The following is a 21,483-nucleotide window of genomic DNA, read 5'->3' on the forward strand; positions in this document are numbered from 1 at the left end:
GCAGAGATCTACTTCAGGGGACGGAGCTGTTGACCAGAGGGAAAGCAGCTGAAGGACCAGCTCTGCCACCAGACCCCTGACCTCTACTTGGAACTTTTCACTCAGAGATTTGTAAGCTGGTGTGCCCAATGGTCCTCATCTTGGGCTTGTCATAGGTGCCCTCCTGCAGCCTTCCCCACACAGAGGTTGACCCTCTGGTTCTTAAACCATGTCCACTTCTAATCAGCTGAGTGCAAGGGTTCCAGGAGTGGACCTGAACCATTAGGGACTTCTTTAGAGCCTGAGGGCTGAGAGCAGAGGGACTGAATGTGAAGGGGCCGAATCAATGGGTTGAGCTCTCTTGCAGCCCAAAATGCCTCTACCTCCAGGAGGCCCCTGCAGCATAAATGAGGACTTGGACCCTCAGGTTTCTCTGTGGTTTCACTCCTCACTTCTCTCTGCTCTATGCCTGCTCAGCAGGATGTCTCAGAACAACAGTTGCCTGGGCAGCCCGGGCCAAGGACACGGGAGAGGAGCAAGGGTGGGAGAAGATGGAAGGTATCAGAGTTAGACTTTCCTGTGGTGGGAAGCCCACTTTGATGGCTCAGAGGCCATGGTAAAGTAGCACATCAGAAGCTGGATTGGCAAGCAGCAGGGAGGGCCAGAAATACTATCTGGACTCTGGCTCTCCCTCCATGTAGCTTGAGGGAGTCTCTTCTCTCCTTGGGGTCTCATCTTCCTTGGCTGTAATGTAGATTCTGGATTAGATCCCATATGCCAACTCAGATCACTTTTCACAGGCTGCCTGGAGCGCCAAGTTGAGGATCTGAGGAATCTGCCACCGGTGGGGAAGTTCTGTGATTGATTAGCAATGTCTGCCTTGGACAAGTAAATGGGCTATTATGGTATGCACTCCACTTCAGTATTTTGTTGTTACTTACTGAGCACTTGGGCTGTGCCAGGCACTATTCTAAGCAGTTCACATTTCATATTTGCAATAACTCTGTGAGGTAGGTACTGTTATCCTTATCGGTGTGGAGGAGCTGAAGTACAGCCAATAAGTGGTGGGATGGAGACTCCCATCTGGGCAAACCTGGCTCCCCTCTCATGCTTTTTGCCACGATGGCATACTACCTCTCGTTGATGATTCCTGAGGCTCCTGACAATTTATGGTTCTGTCAGGGCCCAGCGGGGTCAGAGTCCAGCAGAGAGATGTAGCCGGGGGAGCGGAGCACTCAGTGGCTGGGTTGGGCATAGGGGGAAGGCCAGCACATATTGAGTCACCTAAGGAGGAATCCAATGCTTGGCCTCATCCCGGGAACTTTTATATGCTTCCTCCAGTTTGGGGACTTCAGGACCAGCAGGTGGCAGCACCTGGCAGGGTGAGAGAAAAGGGCAGGCCCCCACTTGGCATGAAGTCTTTCGGGGGTTAGACAGCCAAGGTGTGGGGGAAAGCAAGAACAAATGAGGGCGTGGGAGAAGGCCAGCCAAGGGTCCAAGGAGGAGGGCCTGGGCCTCCGACCTACAGGGAGCTGCCATGGCCAATGCTTTAGTTCCCCCGTCAGCCTGAGCCTCTCAGCTTGCATTTCATGGTGCCTGCTGTGGGCTTTTTTTTTCCTCCACTCTGGGAGAATGACTAACTTAAAGGACTAAAAAAAAAGTGTTTTGATTACACTGCCTTTTTACCAACTGGGAGCATTAGTCACCGTGGATTGCTGCAGATAACGGGGAAGGCAAGCAGCATCCCCCTCCTCCCCCTCCTTCTCCCTGATTAGCTCACAGAAGCCAGGGAGGAGACGCGTGTGAGAGCGAGCACACCCAGCAGGGAAAACAATCCCCCTGGACGACATGCGTCCCAGGCACCCATCCAGCTGCTTGGTCAAGGCTGGGCAGCCCCCTGGCAGTTTGGCCCTCACTGGAAAGATAACTGGCAGGAGGGGCACTGAGCCCAGTGCTCCTGGGCTCTCAGTTGGCTCTAGGTAGCCTGTTTCTCCAGGCCGGTCCAGGGTACACCTGGGAAGGGGGAGTCAGAGGCAGTCACTGGAGCTGTGGCTCCTGAGGTGGGGCGTTGGTAGCTGAAAAGGATGAGGGGGAGCACACGGAGGCCATGATGGCTGTGATGTGGGTCTGGTACCTGGGCTGCAGGGTGGGGGTGGGGTGGGGGGGTAGAGTGGGGGTGGGGGAATGGTTGGTGGCTCAGAACTTCTGCCTTGTGCTGGAACCTCAGGGCTCAGAAGGGGGGTTGAGAAGTTCCTGCAGGTGAGAATGGTACTTTCCCACATCCCACACTTCAACATCATCCCTTCCTCTTCATCCCCAAGGGGGCAGTATCTAATGCTTTGGGCCACCTTCCTTTCCAAAGTGGCCTTCTTTGCTCCTGCCATGCAAGGTGCCGGGTCAGGAGAGCTAGAGCGCTCGCCCAGTCTGGCCTGTTGGTCAGGGTGGCAGGGGTGGGAGCCTGGTGCCTTGCTGGGGACACTGAAGCAGGGAGGGATGGCACTGGGCTGCCTCCGGGACAGGACAACCTGAGAATCTTGTTCTTTCCTCCCCGCCCTTTCCTCCTCCCCACAACGTTGCCTCACCCTGGCAAGGAGACATTTATGTGAGTGGCCCTTCAGCTGGAAGCCACTGGTGGGTGTCTGTCTGAATCCCAAGGATTAGGACACATAGCCTTTGGACGGTGACAGTCCAGAAGAAGCAGCAAGGTTATTTCTGCATCTCCCGAGATCAAAGCACTTCATCTGGATTTTGCTGTTGCTGAGTCTCTTTCAAAAATAAAATATCCACAGGTGTTTGGTGCTCTCTGACCTCAAAAAGCTGATGTGGCAAATGGGGTTGAAAAAAGCTTAGAGCAAACGAGGTGGAGAGAGGCAGGAGTGGGCCCTCCCACTGGGAGGGGTCTGGGAGGAGTCGCCCTTACTCCCTAGGGCCGGAGCCGCCATAGAGGCTGTCGAGGTGTTGAGGGAGCTGTGTGGTTTGTCCCATCAGTCCTGGTGTGTCTCCTCAGACCTCGCTCTCCCGCACACCCTGCAGGAGGCCTCGGGGCTCCCCACCCCCCTCTGTGCCCTTTGCAGCTCCCCACGACGATCACTACCACTGCAGCCTTACACAGTGCGCAGCCTTTCACAGGTACCAGACCACGTATTTTTCACAGGAACTTGATGAGGCAGCTCTGGCGATCTCTTTTATAGATGAGGAAACTTTTATAGATGAGGCTGAACCAATCGCCCAAGGTCATAGAGTTGGCCAAGGGAAAGCGATAAGCATTTAACCCCGGGCTGTCTGACCTGCTGTGGAGTAGAAAAGAAAGTACCTGAAGGGGGCATGCATGCTAGAGGGAGCTGCCGTTTATGGTCTACTCATTCTCACAGGGCATCTCATTAACCCTTGCTGCCTCCCAGAGGAAGACAACAAGGCTTGGTGTCCTCGACCGCAGGAAAGCCTGCGATGAAAGTGGGGCTGAAGTCCTTTCAGCTACAAAGCCCATGGCCCAGCTGTGGCATGGCCCAGAGGTCAGCTTGCAGCCAGGAGGGGTGCCCACTGCTATCAGACGGTTGCATGGGAGGTCAGGTTTTGAGCTAATTGTGGGTGATAGAGAGCCTCAGGACATTTGTCCCCTGGCTGGGATAGCCATCTGTCCTCAGCTAAAGCCACAGGGTGTCCCACAGGTGAGCAATGCACCCAAGAAAGTATGGCATTCTTGGGAAATCCTTGCAGGTCCCACGCGTGGTGAGAAGCAAATCTAGGGAGTGGGGAGGACTGCCCTGGCCTGACCTCCTCTGGACCTGGCTGCCCAATGTCCACCCCCCACTGCTGTGGCCGAGACAGCCCCCAGACACCGGCAGGGCAGGTGGCAATTATCCCTGGGCACTGATTACACCACAGGGCCGGCCGGAGCCCCAAATAGCCCAGCAGCTGAGCCTGGTACAGGGAGTGGGGGAGGAGAAGGGTACTGCTGGGGGCAAAGAGGCAAGAATATGGGGGTGGGTGGGTTGAATGTGTTTGGAAGAACAGTGGGGTAGGGGAGGAGTTTGTGTTGAGACTTCTGCCTTTTGGGCAGCCGAGGACCCTCAGAGAAAGGGGTGAGGTTCCCACAGCAGCTGGCCCACCCAGTGCCACTACTCCAGCCTTCCATGGGTGTCACTGAGAAGCTGGCACCCAGCTGGAGGGGGCACGTAAAGAGGGTCTCACTGCTGTGTGGGAGGAACCAGTGGTGCCCTTCAGGCCAGACCAGCTGCCCCTCTAGCCCTGGCCCACGGCACCTCTGGACTGAGCCGTAAAGAATCCCCCACAAAGACATACAGGGTTTGGTGGAGAGGCTAAGAAGGGGCAGGGAGGGTCACCAACACCCCTGCCCTGAGGGCCCTGCCACAGTCTGGGCACCGTCCAGGCCTCAGCCTGCCTGCGGCCTCAGCCATCCCTCACCTTGCAGGGGACTGCCACTTCCTGGACCCCCCGACCCTCCCTCGGGTCCTTTCCGAGCCTGTGGGATGCGCACCTTGCAGCAGTGCTGTCAGGGCGAACGAGCGGGCTGCCCGCCCTCCAGTCTAACTGCTCTGCCCTCTGCCCATGGGCCTGGTCTCTGGACTCCTCTGAGGTGTCAGACAGGGCTTGGGGCCTGCAGGCTGGCACCTCCACGGCCAGGCCCAGGGAGGGTGGGGGCAACCCAGTGTCTCAAGCAAGTCATGAGGATCACGGGCTGGACCCTGAAGGCTCTTGGGTGGAGTGCACGCAGGCTCCTTGGGGGCCTCTCTGATCTACCTGCCCCAACCCCAGACCTGACTACTGAGAAGCTTGCTGCCTGGTGGGCAGCATGGATGCCCAGAGTGGCTGACTAGGAGGAGGTTTTGGATGAAAACAAAATGGAAAAGGTGAAATATACCCCCCAGCATTCACCCCATTTCCCTTCTTGTATAAGAACAGATTCCTCTGAATCCGTGCCCCTTCCTAGCTTTGAGAGTCTGCAACCGCTGCAGCAACCCCTCCCATCAGCCGTGGAAGGGGGCCGAGCTCTGGTCCCTCCCCCATGCCCAGAAGCTACTCCGAGGGACAACCAGGGCAGAGTTGTTCCCAGTATTTGGCAACCTGGGGACAAGGCTGGGCAGAACTCTGGTTTCCCAGAAGTCTCTGACTGGGGGGTTGCCTGGACCCACCACACTCAGCATCTGTGCTCCCTCCCTTCCCGGGGGGGACCCAGCATCCATGTCGTGGCACCTGCTTGAAAGCCACCTGGGAGTCCTCCAGACCCAGGCCAGAGAAGGAGGCTGTCCGTGGCTCCAAACCACCTCTCCCAGCAACTCTGCTAATCCAAATAAGATAGGGAAAAGGCAGTGGGAGGAAATGATAGTTTCATGGTTATTTTCAGAAAGAAAACAGAAAAAAAATGCAAACAGAAGCACACCCTGCATTTTGGTACAAAATCTAAGAGTCTTGGGAAAGGAGCCTGTAGTTCTTGCTTCTTGCCCTCTCACCAGATGTTTGGGAGGGGCGCCTGGGCTGGGGTGGAGGGCCTGGGCTGCTTTTCCTCCCTGGGAAAGGGAAGTGAGGGGCTTAGGGAGGAGCCTTGAAGACCCTTCCTACCAAGGCAGGAGATGCCAAGGCCTCTTTGTCTTGTGGGCAGACAGGGACCCACCCTTTGGGGGTGGAGGAGCAAGTGGAGAAGTGGGAAATTCTGGAGCTGATGCTTGTAAAGCGCAGTGGCGTGTGTAGGATTGGTGGGCTGGGAGGGTGTGTTCTAGGAGCATGCTGCAGCGAGAGAACTGGAGAGGGGGAGGGAAAGCAGGAGAGACTGTGCTTGTAGGAGAACTGAGTAGGGCTGCTGAGTGTGTGTGTGTGGTGCACACAAAGATAGAAGCCAGGCAACCTGGGCTGCATGCAGAAGGGACTGCTGAGGGCTTGCCAGCTCCAGGAGGCTGTGTGAACAGAGGGCAGAGACTGACTTCTATCCCTGGGGGGACAATGGGCTTTGCTCTCTAACCCCTGGGTTTCCCTGGATAATGGGGGGAGGGGCAGGGCAGGGGTTGGAGTGAGAAGGGGAGTGGTGACCTGAACCTGGTGGGGGGGATATTTGTCTGGAGGCCTGGCCTCAGGGATTTCTTGCACTCATTTGGTGACTCTCACAAGAAAGCCTACAGAGACCTGAGGGTAGGAGGACATGGAAAGGAGAGAGCTGGTGCAGGCGGAAGAGGGACTCAGTGAACTAAAATCCCTGATGGGTGCAGAGGAGGTATTCTAAGAGTAAGGAAGAGAAGGGAATGAGGACGAGCAGAACCAAGCGAACTGGAAGGGGCCTCAGGAAATTAGCTGGCCTAGTGTCTTGTCTGAGGCAAGGGGGTATCATTATCCCCATTTTACAGATAGGTCAACTGAGACCCAGTGAGGTTAGCTGCCGTGTCCAGGTTTCCATGAGTAGTCAGACCAGGGCCAGGGAGGGGGGGAGCAGTGCAGAGATGGACAGCATCTCTCCAGTTGGGTGATCTAGTTGGTGATGGGGAGTCTATAGTGCCAAGGACAGAGGGCAGCCCCCAGCTATAGTTCCAGGGAAGACAAAGTTAGGCTGAATAGCAGGAAAATCCTGGTCTGAGGAGGCCTGTGGGCCTTGGAGGCTATGTACATGGAAGGGAAGGTACCTTCCCTCCCAGCCTGCTCAACCAGACCAAGCCCAGGACCTGGAAGGTTTGGGAGGAGATAGAGGTAATGACTCAAGCCATCCGACACAGGCTTGACCCAGGTGAGGTTGGGTAACCCAGCAGACGCTCCAGTAGGGTGAGGGTTGGAATGAATGGGTGATGTTGGCGATAAGGGAGGAGGGTGCGCCAGCAGGGAAGGGCTTTGGTTCCAGGCAGCCTGCTGGGAGGAGCATGGGGAGGAGCCCACTTGGGCTGGGGATGGGGAAGAAGGAATGAGGTTCCAGGACTTCCTGAGAGGCCTCTTCTGAGACAAGGTCCTGGAAAGAGAGGAGGAGTCTCAGATGGTGGGTTTGGGATTAAATCCAAAAACGGAGGAGGAATTCTTAGGGTGGAGACAGACCCAAAGGCAGAGCCTCTGAGCTTTCCAGGCCCTGATGGCGTAGTGCTCCCCTCTAGAAGCCAGCCATCCCTTGGGGCCTAATAGGCCATGGGTGTGAGGCTGACCCCTCCGAGCACCCCAGGCCACTGCTGAGAGAATCTGGGTTGAATAGAACCCCAAACCAGGAGACCTGCCTATGTATCTGTTTCTACGCACTTTTCAGGCAAACAGGAGAGAAAAGGGGTTAAAAAAACACATTCCAAGAAACAAACACAGCTAGAGAACATTTACCCCAAGGCCTCAGGCCAGAGGAACTGGAGTCAGGGAACAGAGGCCACAGGGAGCCTGTAGGGATGGAGAGAGGTTGGCCCTTCCAAGTGGCAGGAAGCAGTTTGGGACCAGGAGGACCAAAGCAGAGGCCTCCTCCTCATCCTGCCCCTCCTGGGTCCTGGTTCTGCCTCCCAGCTGGGAGGTCAAAGGGTGAGTCTCACCAACACAGAGTGACGGTCCTGGACTCTTTGTCTAGATCTTCCACTAGCACCACTCATTTTCCTGGCAGGGACTTTAAGACCCAGGGGGGGACTGTGACTTTGCCAACTTAACAGCTTTGTGTTAATATCAGAGGCAAAACCAGAAGCTGGGTCTCCTAACCCCTGATGCAGGGAGCCCACGGGCGTACTACTAAGTGATAGCACATGTCCTCAGTGGATGCAGATTTCAGTGCCCACAGACCCGGAAGGCAGTGAATATGGGATCGTTCCAACAGTGAATATGGGATCGTTCCTGGGATCCTCACCTCAGAGCCATCTGGGCTCTCTGTGGTTTTTTCACCTTGCCTAGTGAGAAGAGCTCAGACCCTGCTCCTAGCTCTGCCTGGAATGTCTGCCCAGACGAGTCACCCCTGGAAGGGAGAAGCATCTCCCAGCAGTCTTCTCCAGGCTTCTGGGTCAGAAATAAATAGCTCTTTTTCATAAGTTTACTTTGTGGTGGGTCTTTTCAACAGCCTCCCAGAGCAGGTCATTGACCCCATTGTACAGATGGGAGAATAGAGGCTTGGCCACAGTACGAGACTGACTCACGGTCTAACACAGAGAGAAAGGCAATGCTGGGACTGAAGCTATAGACTTGGTCTTTGGCTGAGAGGCCTGAGCTCTTCAACCAGCAGCAAAGGAGAAGCAGGTGGGTGGGCTGAGGGGAAAGCTCAGGCTTGCAATTGTGGCAATAAAATTCTAAGGGCCCACAGGGAAGAGGATGTGGGGGGCTTTTCCCGTCAGCTCACCATCTCAGGTCTGGGCTGAGGATCAGATACAATGGTCAGCAGAGGGATGCTCTGCAAGGAGCATGGAGAGTCAGAAGATGGAGCCCCCATCCAAACCCCTTCCCCATCCCTGACAAAGTCTGTCCTAATAGCATGAAGAAGCAACCAGAATGTAACACAGGGAAGTGTCATCTGGGTTGGACAACCTCCACCAAGCCAGCTGGGCAGTCTCCGGAGATGCCAAGCTGCTATGTTGTTTCCCGGGGCCTGTGGGCCACTCGGATTTTCTCTTCCTCTTCGGGGGAAAGGACACATGCATGAGAAGCCCCACAGGCCACTAGGCGAGTGTCCTGGGGTAGACCTGGAGTCTGATGGGATAATTCACAAAGAAGCCTTAGCACAGGGCTTAGCATGTACTGTTAGTACACGGTCTGTTAGCTTGTGACTTCGTTGTTATTGTGGGACCTGGGAGACAACTATCTGAGATCATCCAGGAAGTTCACCCCTGTCTCTCCCCCTCCCCTGCCTCCCATCAGATCTGATTTAGGTCTCTCCTATCAGGGACCACCATCACGTGACACCAAGTTCTGATGTGTTGAAATTATCTGTTTATGTGTCTCCCTGACAGAATGGAAGATCTTCGAGAACAGGGCCTGTGTCCTGTTTACATTCATCTTTGTACTGCCTGCCCCCCCTCAAGGGGTGGGCACTGCTGTAATACAGTTTTGCTAAATCAGTGGATGAATGAATGAGATGTGAAGCAACTCTGGAGGATGCTAAGTTGCCAAGGAAAGGCAGACATGTGGTGAGGACTTCTGGAAAGACATGAAGTGGAAGACCAAAAAAGTGGGGGGGGGGGCAGGGAGGAAGAAATTTTTCTTCCCCAGAATGAAACTGCTTAGATAAATCTATAGAAATGATGCTACAACACTAAGATTTGCAACCGTCCAGGGAAATGAAGCTTCTGGCAAGGAGTATCATGGACCAAGTTGTTTTAGGAATGTCCCATCCTGCATATTCCAGGCCTGTTGGGGGGAGGTGAGAATATGACCATGTTGGAGGAACCTGGCCATCCACCAGCCCTTTGTCGAGGCAGGAAACACGGCCAATCCAGCCCCAGACTGGAGGGAGCTGGCTTTGCGGGAGCGGTTTCTGAGAGATGAGGCCAAGGGAGATTCCCACTCTGAGGCTGGGCAACAGGAAGAGTCATCCATCTTATTAAGGAACTTGGCATCCAGGCAAATGTCAACAGGAAGAGAAAGGGTTCTCAGGCTGTGGTTCTCCAAGGAGGCAGTTCTGTCTCTCCTCAGCCAAGCTGGCCTCTGAGAGGCCATAAAAGAACGGTTAAGAAGACTGCATCAGGTGAATGAGGAAGTCAAGCAGAGGCAGGGGGCAGTACTTTGAGGGCTCACAGGAGAGGCAGCTTAGGCAGAGGGAGAGAGCACCTGGCTTATGGCCTGGCAGCCCCAGCCCAGGCTCTCCCCTGGGGTTAGGGGCCTCTCCTGACTTTCCAACTTCTGGGTTGGTCTGTTTCCTCCAGGATCTGGTCATGCATGCTTCTGACCTCTTCCGGTGGCTGACCCCCTTGCTCACCTCTTTCCAACCACTCTGGCTCCACGTGACTCCTTGAACAGTCCAAGAACAACATCACCGGGACCTCAATACTCGCTGTCCCCTCTGCAAGGAGTGCTCTCAGCCAGATATCCACATGGCCCTCTCTGTCACTTCCTGTGTCTGTGTGCAAAGGCCCCATTCCCGTGAAGCTGTCCTGGACCACCCTACACATAATTGTAACAACCACCCTAGCCCTTCCCAGTCTCACTCCGCTGTGATTTTCTCCATAACACAGATCAAAGACTCACACAATATGTTCTTTTTAAGCTGTTTCTGCCCTGGACAGAAGTTTTGAGAATAGAGGAATTTTTTTGTTCACTGCTATATCCTCAGTGCCTAGGAGAATATGTTTCATGTAGCAGACCCTCAGCAAATATTTATTGAATAAATAAAGGAATCAGCATATTTCCTCAGGACACTCCTGTCTGGATCTGAAATCCTGGCTCTTCCCTTTCTGGGTGTGTGACCTTGGACGAGTCACAGAACCTCTGGAGGCCTGTTTCCTTTTGCCTGAAAAGAAGTGCTAAATGGCCTCTTAAGCTTTATGACTCTACAAATCTAAGGGAACCCACCCCAGGGGTTAGGATGGGGTCAGGACTCTCATATCCATGCTTCTCTCCCAGAACATCACTTCCATTAAACCCCCAGATGGTTCTGCTGACCCCCGATGAGGGTTGGGCAGGGGCAGCACCCCCTGGCCTGAGGCTAGAAGCTCGGAACTGGCCAGAAAGCTGAGGTCAAGGACTGACGACTAATAATAAGCCTCAAATTCAGGGAGAGGAGTGGACGGGCAAGAACTGGGGTTGCTGCGTTTTATTTAAATCCCTGATAAGGATCAGGAAGCAGGCAATAGCCCAATGACACATTAATTAACTTTGCAGATGATACTGGATCAGGAAGGTGTTACATCCACCCATCTAGGTGAGAGAGACAAAAGGACCTGGGCAGGGGTCGGGAACCAGGCCAGGAAATGGCAACAATAGCAGCAGCTGTGGCCAAGAGGGGTAGATAGGGAGGTGGTATGGAGGACTCCCTCCCAGGATCCAGCTGTCCAATGGATGGCCAGAGTTGGAAGTGGCAGTGAGGACTCAGGTGCCCCTGGCCGTGTCTGAATCAGTGTACTGATCCCTGCGGGAGACAGAGCCCTCTTTCTCCCATCTGTTTTTGGAGGCTGGGGAAAGGCAACAGGGACAAGGGACAAGGAAGATAACTCACATCTGTGGAGCACCCACAGTGAACCAGGCATCATATCCATGACCTCATTTGAACCCTACAACAGCAATGATAAGACAGGAGGATGCTGAGGCTCGGAGAGACTAAGAAACCTGTTGACAGTCACACTGCAAGAAAGGGGCAGAGTTGAGATTCAGATCCAGGGTGGAGGTAATGATTTCAGAGCTGGTTAAGGTTCCCAAGGGAACAGCCGCAGTGCTGCTGGGTTATCAAACCTCTCAATGCCCAGGACAGAGACCCGAGTAGGTAACAAGCAGCCCAAAGAAGGCTTTCGTTAGTACCCTGGGGCCTCACAGGCACTGGAAGTTTTCCGCCTTCCTGCTCCCATGGCCTGAACTTCCTAAGCAGCAGGGAGAAGGGAGTGAGGAGGAATGGCAGGCACCTGGACAACCTGGAGAGGTGAAATGCTGAGTACAAAGGGCCAGAGCTCTTGCATCCTGTCTTTGAGAAGAAGACAAAGGGCCTAGAGGCCCAGTTCTCTTCTGGTCACTAATCTCTCTCCCTTTACTGGAGACGGGGACCTGATGCACTCTGGGTGGGGTCACCTCCTGGGGCAATCCACCCCAGAGAATACAAGTCCATGGACAAGGGTAATTTCCCTTGTGGAAGGCTGGGATGTCCCTAGCCTCGGGGCGGCAGACTTCTCTTTTCCTCCCAGGAGCCGAGAGGCAGAAACGTTACTGAGACCATAACTAGGAACTCACCGGGTAACCCAAGAGGGAACTCAGCGCTGCTGTAGGCTGGGTCAGAGAAGAGCAGTCTGTTTCCCGTTGGGTCATGATGCCTCCATGAAAGGCAAAGATGGCTGAAGGCCCAGGGCAGGGTTCCCAGGGAAAGCCAGCCCATGATTACATCCGTGGACAATGAGCAGGGCCAGGCAGACACCGTTAGGACAATGACAGAGTTGGACCATTGGGAGTCTTGGCTGTGAGAGAATATCCTGGGGGCAGTGAGCTCCCTGGAGACATTAAAGAAACCATATGGTGGTCAAACTCCTGTCCAACCCAGAAGTTGGAACATTTTTGTTGAGTAGCCTCCGTCTAGAACCTTGTATGCTCTCATTCTCCTCGTTTGCGGCTTTGTGGTCATGTTCTGTTTGCATCAGCTCCTCAGTAACATTGCTCAGAAGCCTTTCTTCTAGCCATCTGTGCGTTTGCCCGAAGGGAAGAAACAGCATTTTCACAGGGAGATCGGGGTAGAGGAACAGTGTTCCCCTGCTGCCCAGCAGGGGCGGTGACAAGGTCGTCCCAAGTCCAGATCCCAGACCAAGCAGCCATGATGAGGTTGGGGAATGAAGATCTCAGGCTAAAAGTCAGGACCTGGTCCCCTCCTGCTTGGGAGTGTCAGAGACTTGAGTGCAAGTCAGGGAAAGCCCCATCACACCTCTGTTCTTGAAAATAATCAGCCGTTGGAAATATTGAAGCTAGGGTAGAGAGGAACCTTGACACAAAGAGAGTGGTGAAGTTTCAAGAGCTGGGGTGCTGGGAGAAGCTGGTGAGGCCAGGCCTGTGCCTGGCCTCTGTGGGTGGCGATGGGAAGTGAGTGTATCCTTAGGGCTGTCCCAGGGACTGGTGTGGCCCAGGGGCTCTGAGATTCCCTGGGGTCCTTCTTCTTCCTCTGGAGACCCCATTCTTTTCTGCACAAAGAGTAGGTTTTCTGAAAAGAACCACTTGCAATAGACTTAGGATTACGACCTATTCTTAAAACCCCACAGTACCTTTTAGAAAGTCATTTTCTCCTAGCTGTTAAGATGCGGCCAGTATGATTTCTAGTCTTTGGGACACACGGAGGCCTCCTTTTTCCCTAGGTTTATTATTCCAGGACACCAGGGGAGCCAACCAAGGCCAGGAAAAGGCAACTCACAACCCCCTCATCTATAGCAGGCAAATTCTGAACTAGCAAAAGGGGAGCAGTAGTAGCTGGCCATAAGCTACTGCCTCCACTCACCAGAATCCACCTTGCTCTTCCTTTTTATATGCTTGTGAATAATAGACACACACCTAAACACTCATCACTACCGCCACCACCACCATATAAAAATATACGCCACTCATTGCTTCAATTCTCACAAAGTATTGCCTCATTTGTACCTAACCCCAGTTCACTGAGTACAGTTTTTCAGTCACTGCCTTCAGTGTGCCGCTCCCAAGGTGTGTGTGTCGGGGGGATATCCTTTTGTTCATCCCCAAACGACTTAGGAGTTGCTTGGGAGGAGTGAGACCTCTCCCTCTTTTATGTATTTAGGCCTGATTTTGCTCCTGAGACTGTTCTTCGCAAAGGCTCCACAGCATCCTTCTCATGATAGCCCCAGCCAGGCCTTTCTGCCACCGTCTCCCCGCTTCATCCCTAAGTTTCAGGGTTGAGCTTCCTCTCCTCATATTTACAAACCTGGGCAGGTTGGGTTGCTGGTGTGATGCTATCAGAGACAGTCTTATCTAGCTACAAAGTGTGAATCAGAGATTACAACACAACAGGGCTGGTGCCAGCTAGGCGGGCTGCCATATTGCCAAGTAACCCAGTGGTTGAACCAGGTTGGGTTGAGTAATATGCACCAATGGGAAATGAGTTTATTAATCATGCAGCATAGTATGCTGTTGACGAAAGTGCAACTCCGAAGGTCTGGTTTGATTGGAGAAGGTGCAGGTGGGGCTGGATGCTAACTAAGAAGCCACCCAGTGACGCTATCTTCCTCTGATAATATTCACTCGAAAAACACAGAGAAATCTGGAAGGAACCATCTAGTTTAGCAAAGAGATGGAGTATATATATGCTTGATCATCAGGACTTTTTGGCCATTTTGGATTCTTTTTGTTAAAAAAAAATGGTTGCTTCCTTGCGGCTGTACATAAAGTTGTAGTTTGGAATTTTTCAAGTTTCGTGAGGTGAGAGAAGGGAATTCAAGATGGCAGTCAGTGACCTAGAATTGCGCGGGCGAGAAACTTTTAGATTCCATACTGCATTCTCTTTATTGATCTCTTACTTCAAAAACATTCTTTTCTAAAGCCACAGCCCACCTCTCCTCCACCCAAGTCTGCCCTCAGCTTCTTGGTAACTACAGCCAACCAGAAATACCACCCACATTCTTCACTGCGATGGGCCTGCACTGGGGCAGCAAGAGCAGTTTCCAAGCAGGGAGGATATACACTTCTGTCATTGTATGGCTGGCCTGGTTGGTACCTCAGGCACTGAGACAGTCTCCCAGTCATGTGTGGTGCTCCATTTACATGGCTCAGTATCGTACACTGAGCCCCAAAACTTTGCTGTGGCAGATAATACGTGGAAATGCGTGAGAAAGAAGCAGGGAAATGTTTTAGAGGGGAGGCTGGGAGAAAGGGAGAGGGACAGAGTTCGCTTGTCCAAAGCCTACTCTGGGCCAAGCCCCATGGGGATGAAGGATTGTAAAGACTACAGGAACTCAGGTGAGGGGATAGGATGGAAATGTGGGCACAGGAAGGACATGGAGGGCACAGATCTCTCCAAGAGGAAGGTCTATGGCTGGCAAGTAAACTCAGTTAAGAACAGGGAAGGTTCTGGGGAAGAAAGCTCAGAGGGGAAGCATCACTTTCATGAGAGACAGAAGTTGTAAGACGTGAGGGGTTAATGCAGTAAACACATTCCCTGTATGCTCTCCAAACCTGAATGTTCTTTCTTATCTCAAAGCATCATATCCCTGGGTAGCTCATAAACATGGATTTCAGCCAGGACCACCTTTCCCAGGCAGCTACAAATACGGAGGCCTGGAAAATCCTGTCTAAGTGTGATAGACCTTTAAACCTGATTTCCCCCAATTATCTGACCACAAAAGAGCTTCCAATCTCTCTGGTTATCTTGCCAACCCTAAAGAACCCCTCTCAAGTCTACACCTGTTTTTCAAGCTTCAAAAGCTTTAGCAAGACACCCGTCACAGAGGTCCCATTCTGGTGCTCCCTGTGGCCGTCAGAGAGTTGTTCATAAATCAGGAGAACTCCTTATTTCTACCCTCAAACACCCATTGGAAACCACAGAGAAGGGTTCTAGAAGGTTCCAGCCACTAGCCTCGAATCCCTTGAGTTTGTCTAATCTATTCATATAATCTCTCCAGCAGTTTAAAGTTCCCAGGAGGGTGGAGGAGAGTTCTATTCTCTTGGAGCCACAGTGAACACTCAACACAGGCACCACCGGAGCCACACAAAGTTCTGACCAACTCCCAGTAACACCAAATCCCGCATTTCCACACGGACAGTTTTCAGAGCAAGAACGGCAAAAGCAGGCATAAGAACCTATCAAACCAACAACCAGCCCAAAACAAAACAAGACAAAGAACAGGCCAAACCAAAACTTTATGCTATGAAAACAAGAAATAAAATAAGGAGATTTATAGGCCGGCTGATTGTCAGCAAACACAATATATTTACTGTATTAGCATTTGCTCACAGTGCAAATGGTACAACATTACACCATTTCAATATTTCGGTTTTTAAAAATGCTGTTTTCATTAACTATATTATATTGGCATAACAATGTGACAAAGGAGCAGATGAAATGTTGGTGAAGAATTTCACCTTTTCACAATATCAAGCATATTTTTTTAACCTTAGTATAAGGTACTATAAATCCAAGAAATAAAAACATCCACAAAATATATTACATCTGGTTTGTCTTTTTCTAAGTACTCAACTTTATACAAAAGTCTTTCAAAAAATATCATTCCCCTTAGGTTTTCCTGTTTAAAACCTGATTTTTTTCTCTCAGTTCACATAAGTTAGAGTGCATTTTCTTTTGTTTCTTTTTAAACATGCAGACATATAAAAAATCTGGATAGCACAACGTTTTGGCAACAAAGTTATTTTTTTCTTAGTTTAGCTTAAATGTCTGAGAACAGTTTTATTAAAACAAAGGAAAACTCAAAGTTATCATGCAGTGACATGCACAAGCCAGAAGGAGCAAGGAAAAAATATTAAAGGATATCTGATTCCTCCTTCCAGCTTTGAAGTGACCAAAATTTTTGTTTTTAATAATCATCACATTATAAAAAGTATTCAGCAAAATACTGTCTCTGCAAAGAAAGATTTTACCCCTCAGCTGAAAAAATATGAGCCCTCCTAGCAAACTTCGTCCTCTTCTCTCTCCTTCTACAGAAAGTCCAAGTACTTGGAAACCCACCCCCGCTCTTTGACTTTTCCCCTTCACTAGACTCCTTTTAGTATTATTTATCTGCCACCAAAAAAAAAAAAAAAGAAAGAAACAGTGCTTTTTTTTCTTAAAAAAAAAAAAAGGTGGGTAACGCATAAAGTGACTTTAAAAACAGACATTCTGTAAACTCCAGACCTTTGTTCCTCCTCTCTGGGCAGCTCACTGACCGCAGGAGAAATAATGTGGATAGGGAACAGTACATTCAGTCAGGCCTGTGCTGGGAGCTGTGTCAGAGAGCAGCCTTCCCTACCACTCCACTCCAAAAGAGTCACCCCTGGGTGGAGACGGGCTGGGGGCGGGGGTGCCTGAGAGGAGGTGAGGTAGGGCGGGGAGGTGAGAGGGGGGCATGGAAAAGATACACCTCGTTAATCAACATGGGTGAACGCAAAAATCCCCATGTCTCAGGAGGAAAACTTGGACAGAGATGTGTATGCATTATATGTATGTATATATATAGATACATAACAGATACATGTATGTATGTATATATACTTGCACACACACAGATATAGATAAAATCTCATCAGTTAAATTTTTCATAAAAAATAAACCATTTCATTCCAGTGCACTGCACTGGATAGCCAAGTACCTTAGAAATTTTATTCTGCTAGGAATTCGTATTGTGTGTATGTCATATCGATGTATGTGTATGTGTACGTGTGTACATACACATGCCACACACACAGATTTGAAGTCTACCTGTTGGTTACCAAGGGCAAAAAGAAGAGCCTGCTTCCCCACCAAAGGGGGGAGAAGAAACGGGTATGTGAGTGGGAGAAGACAAAGAGGTGGTGAAAGGGGTGGCCAGTTGAGGCCTGCCTTTCTGGGAAAAGATTTTGAACAAGATGGGAGAAGGCTTAGAGGGGAGAAGGGAGAAGAGGGCGGGGGAAGGGCAGAGGGCAAACTCAGAACATAGATATTTAAAAGTGGGGCTGAGGAAATAATTTAAAAAAAAGACAGGTTCAGGGATAGCTGCTTCTCCCCGCAAATCAAACTGCTCTGAGGCCTAACAGGGAAGTGCTCGGAAAAGGTGAGGTTCCGAGGGAGGGACCGAACCCTAAGCGGTAGTAGCGGCGCCGCGGCGGTGGCATCCGAGGCATTTCTGTGAGAAACATTATTTCCGAGCAGATGGAAGACCCGTCTCATCTGGCCACGTGCAGGCCCCCAGCCTGGGACAGTCCCCAGGGGCCTGGAGACCCGATGTAGGGAAGTTTGGGGTGGACACAGCCCAGTTCAGCTCAAGAGTCTGACACACAGGGGTGTGCGCGCGCGCGCGCACACACACGCACACACACACGCACATACACTCACGCGAGCACGCACACTCGCGCGCATCCCCGCACGCAGGCGCGCGTGCGTGCGGCAGGCAGCAAGCTCTGCGCTTTGGAGCGCTGCTTACCCTCTCCCCCGTCTCGGATCTTCCTTCGAGGGAGAATCGAAGGAGACGCGGGGGGACCCGTGAGGTGCTTAGGTCAGGCGAGGCTTAGGCAGGCCCCGCCTTCAGTCCCCCGCAGGTCCTTGGCGCGGCCCAGAGGCCCCTGGATCAAGACGATCCGAACTGAACAAAGCGGGCTAGACGCCACCTTTCCACCTCCCACGCCTTGGCTAAAGGGGTGGGGGGGACAAGGCGCCTCCTGCCCTGGCCCCCGACTGTTGGCCGGTGTGAAAGAGTGGAAACGGAGGACTTCGAAGGGGGACAAGGGACCTTACGTCCATGGAGAGGCCAGGGTGCCACCCCTGCGCCTCCGTGGCTAGCTTTCCCGCTGCTTTCAGGCTAGCAGCAGGGAGACACTGGAGGGGAAAAGTGGAAATCTGGGGGCCCGAGCCTCAGGCACAGGTGGTGACCACAGGGGCCAGAGACACTGGGGGCGCTGAGGACGCGGAAGGCGCACCCCCCTTCTCCGCCTTCTTCTCTTTTTGCTTGAGGTGGATCTTGGCATGGCGCTTGCGCTCGTCGCTGCGTGCAAACTTGCGCCCGCAGAACTCGCAGGCAAAGGGCTTCTCGCCCGTGTGCGTGCGGATGTGAGTGGTAAGGTGGTCGCTGCGGCTGAAGCTGCGCATGCAGATCCGGCACTGGAAGGGCTTGTGGCCAGTGTGGATGCGCAGGTGCCGGGTCAGCTCGTCCGAGCGGCTGAAGCGGCGATCGCAGCCCTCCGCCGGGCACGCGTGGGGCCTCTCGTGGAGCGGTGTCTTGCTGGGTCGGTTGGGATACTTGCGGGGCCGGATGGGCTTCAGCGTGAGAGGCGGCTGGGGCAGGCTGCTGAAGCCTGGGTGGATCTGCTTGTCTTTGAATGCCTTGATCGTCTCCAGGGGGGTAATAGGGGGCGGGTTGACTCGGATGGGGTCCATGCCCTGGAAGGGCTTGTGCTCCGGAATAGAGCCCATGTCGTTGGGGTGGTGGTAGATGTTGTAGTCAGGAATCATGGGGAAGAGATTGCTGTCCAAGGCCGGCTTGGCCGATTGATAATCCTGGGGGGAATAGGCAAGCCCGGGGTTGCCCTGGGGGTCGTGGAAAGACACAGGCTCCGAGTAGAGATCACTGCAGTTAGAATAGGGGGGCAGCGCCGGATACATGGCCTCCACATCGCCCTGCGGTGGCTGCACCATGCTGGCCGTAGAGGTCTGCGTGCTGAGTGCCCCTGAGGCCGGGGGCACCCCCAAGATGCCAGCGCTCATGAGGCTAATGATGTTGTCCTGGCACCAGTTAGAAGGGGAGTCGAAGGCGAACTTTCCCAAGTAGGTCACGGTCTTGTTGCCGGGGGCTGGCTGAAAGGAGCCGGAATAAGAGAGCTCCGGGTTGGGCTTCTCGTTGGTCAGACCGATGTCCATCACATTCTCTGCGGAGAGCGGGGGAGAGAGGGGAGGGATGAGTGAAGCCAAGCCGGCTCCAGGGCCGGGGCGCCCAGGTCCTTGCCCAGGTGTGGAGGGTGCGGCCGGGTGGAGTGCGCAGCTCATGGGGTAAGAGGAAAGCTGCGCCCGGCGCAAAGCGGGCGGTGCCGCGCTCCCGGGAGCAACCTGGATACAGCAAAATACTACGGATCGGGGTGTGGAGTGGCTGCTGCACACACACCGCACACGCCGCGCACACACACTCACGTACCACACGCGCGCGCGCGCGCGCGCGCGAGAAGCATTGTTGTTTCCGAGGTAGGGCGGGCAGGTAGCTGCAGCTACAGGTAGTTTCAGACCCGGAGCGCGCCGGGCTCTCGCTCTCGAGTGCATATAACTCGGCCTCTTACCCCTAGCCCTGTCCGCACCCGGACGCAGCGCCTTTCCCGCCCCGACGAAGCCCTCCTTGCGCATTGCGCCCAGGTCGATGACCCCGGGAGCTCAGACGCTTTGTCCTCCACGCGTAGAGGGGGACTGCCCGAAAAGGGAGCTCGCCCGACACCTCACCCACCCCCCACCCGGCCCAGCCTCCTCCGGGCCTGAAGAAGCTTTCGGCTCTTGCTGAAGGGAGAAAGCCCAGCCCCTAGCGAGGGTGGAGGGCGGCGGAAAACCGGCTCGTGTCTCCACGCCGGGAGTGGCCGCTCATCCCAAGCTCTTCTCCCCAGGGATCGCCCCTCAGGGCAGACCCCGAACGGGGTGAACCCCTTCCCTCTCCTCACCGTCCCCACACACCCCACGGGTTTGCTGAACGCCCCGGAAAGGCAGCGTCGCAGTACCTCTCCCACCGCGGGGACTCCACGCCGCACACGGCTCCATCCCGGGTGGGGGGCTGAGGGAGTAAGGGGGAGAGCGCGGGTGAAAGGGACGCTCGGCTCCTCCCGGGAAAGGGGGCGACGGCACCACGCCTTGCGCACAGCCTGGCGATCGCGCCCCCTGAGTGGAGAACCCCGGAGCACAGCCGCTCGCACCTACCTCCCTCCAGTCGGCGGCTGCCCCCACCCGGGAGAACAGAAGCCTCTGCCGTGGCGTCGCCAACCGAGCCTTCCCGATCGGGGAGGGCGGGGGGAGTGGGTGGGAAAAGCAACTCGCCCCCCGGAAAATTCCCAGCGCGCCCCCATCTTCTCCATCCATCCATCCATCCATCCATCCATCCATCCATCCATTGCTAGCTGATTCCCTCCTCTTCCTCTCCCTTTCCTTCCTCGCTGCCTCTTCGCCTCCCCGCCGCCCTTACCTGTAGCCATCTGATTGTAATGGGCTACCGAATCGCTGCTGCCGGAGAAGAGGTTGAGCGCGCTGGGGATCTCCTCGGGGTACAGATTGTCAGGCAGTTGGTTTAGCAAACTGCTCATGGTCACCGGCAGCTTCTCGGCGAGTTTGCCGGTCATAGCATTCCCGAGCTGCCGCCACCGCCACCGCCGCCGCTCGCTCCTAACGCAGCTTCCAGGCCAGCGGCATCCGAAAGGCGATCCGTGGTGCAGGGGAAAAGCATGCGAGAGGGAAAGTTCGGGGGGAGGGGGGAGGGAAGAGGGGAAGGGGTGGGCCAGAGGAGGGGATCTTCTCTTTTTGGGGGGTGGGTGGGAGAGAGGGCAAAGGGGGGTAATCTTCTTGGGTGCCGGGCTGGTGCCGAAGGAGGCTGGGTCTTGGGTGGGGGGCGTGTGCGGGGAGTGGGCTGGGGGCTGGGTGGGGGGGGGTCTCGGCGGAGGGGGTCGGACGCGGTCTCAGTATTGATCTTACAAACAGACGCGCGCCGGCGGCCCCCCCACCCCCCGATCCGCCACCGCCACCGCCGCCACTGCCGCCGCCGCCGCCTCTGCCGCTGCTGCCGCCGCTGCTACCTCCACCACCAGCCCTGCTGCTTCCTAGCAAGCTCACTGCTGCCCAAAAGCTCCCAGCCAGGGAACTCCACCAGCCTATTTATCCGAGCCCCGGGAAAGCTCCGTGACGTAGCTGCCCATATATGGACAGACAAAGCCCAGCCGAAGGGGCGCGACGTCACAATGGAAGCTCCTCACAATGGAACATTAGAAAGCAGGAAGCGGGCCGCAGACAGCGAGCGGAGTCCGCACCATTCGCGAATCTTGAAAAAAGAGAGAGAAAGAGAGAAGCAGAAGAGAAGAAACAAGTACAATTAGAGAGGAGAGAGGAAAGAGGGATGTAGCTGAATGCAAAGCGTAAAGCACGCTGCGCACGTTTGAAAAGCCCTTACCATCTGTGTTTATTTTGGGTCTGTACTAGGAGAACGCGCTGGGGCGCGTGGGGGAGGGGGCGCGAGAGTGGGGTGGGCTTGTTTGCTGGTGGTCTCCAATACCCCTCGCAGGAATAAAGAG

General features: G+C 54.0%; 1 protein-coding gene across 1 annotated transcript; it reads right to left on the reverse strand.

The window, feature by feature from the left end:
* Positions 1 to 15,461: 15,461 nt before the first annotated feature.
* Positions 15,462 to 20,774, reverse strand: EGR3 (early growth response 3). The gene is made up of 2 exons (XM_024560983.3): positions 20,388 to 20,774; positions 15,462 to 19,101 (listed from the first exon to the last, which is right to left on the reverse strand). The coding sequence occupies exons 1-2, from the start codon at positions 20,539 to 20,541 to the stop codon at positions 18,092 to 18,094; spliced, it is 1,164 nt and encodes a 387-aa protein (XP_024416751.1). The 5' UTR covers positions 20,542 to 20,774; the 3' UTR covers positions 15,462 to 18,091.
* Between the last annotated feature and the right edge of the window lie 709 nt (positions 20,775 to 21,483).

The sequence above is a fragment of the Desmodus rotundus genome, chromosome 9 (assembly GCF_022682495.2).
Source record: "Desmodus rotundus isolate HL8 chromosome 9, HLdesRot8A.1, whole genome shotgun sequence".
NCBI classification, from domain to species: Eukaryota; Metazoa; Chordata; class Mammalia; order Chiroptera; family Phyllostomidae; genus Desmodus; species Desmodus rotundus.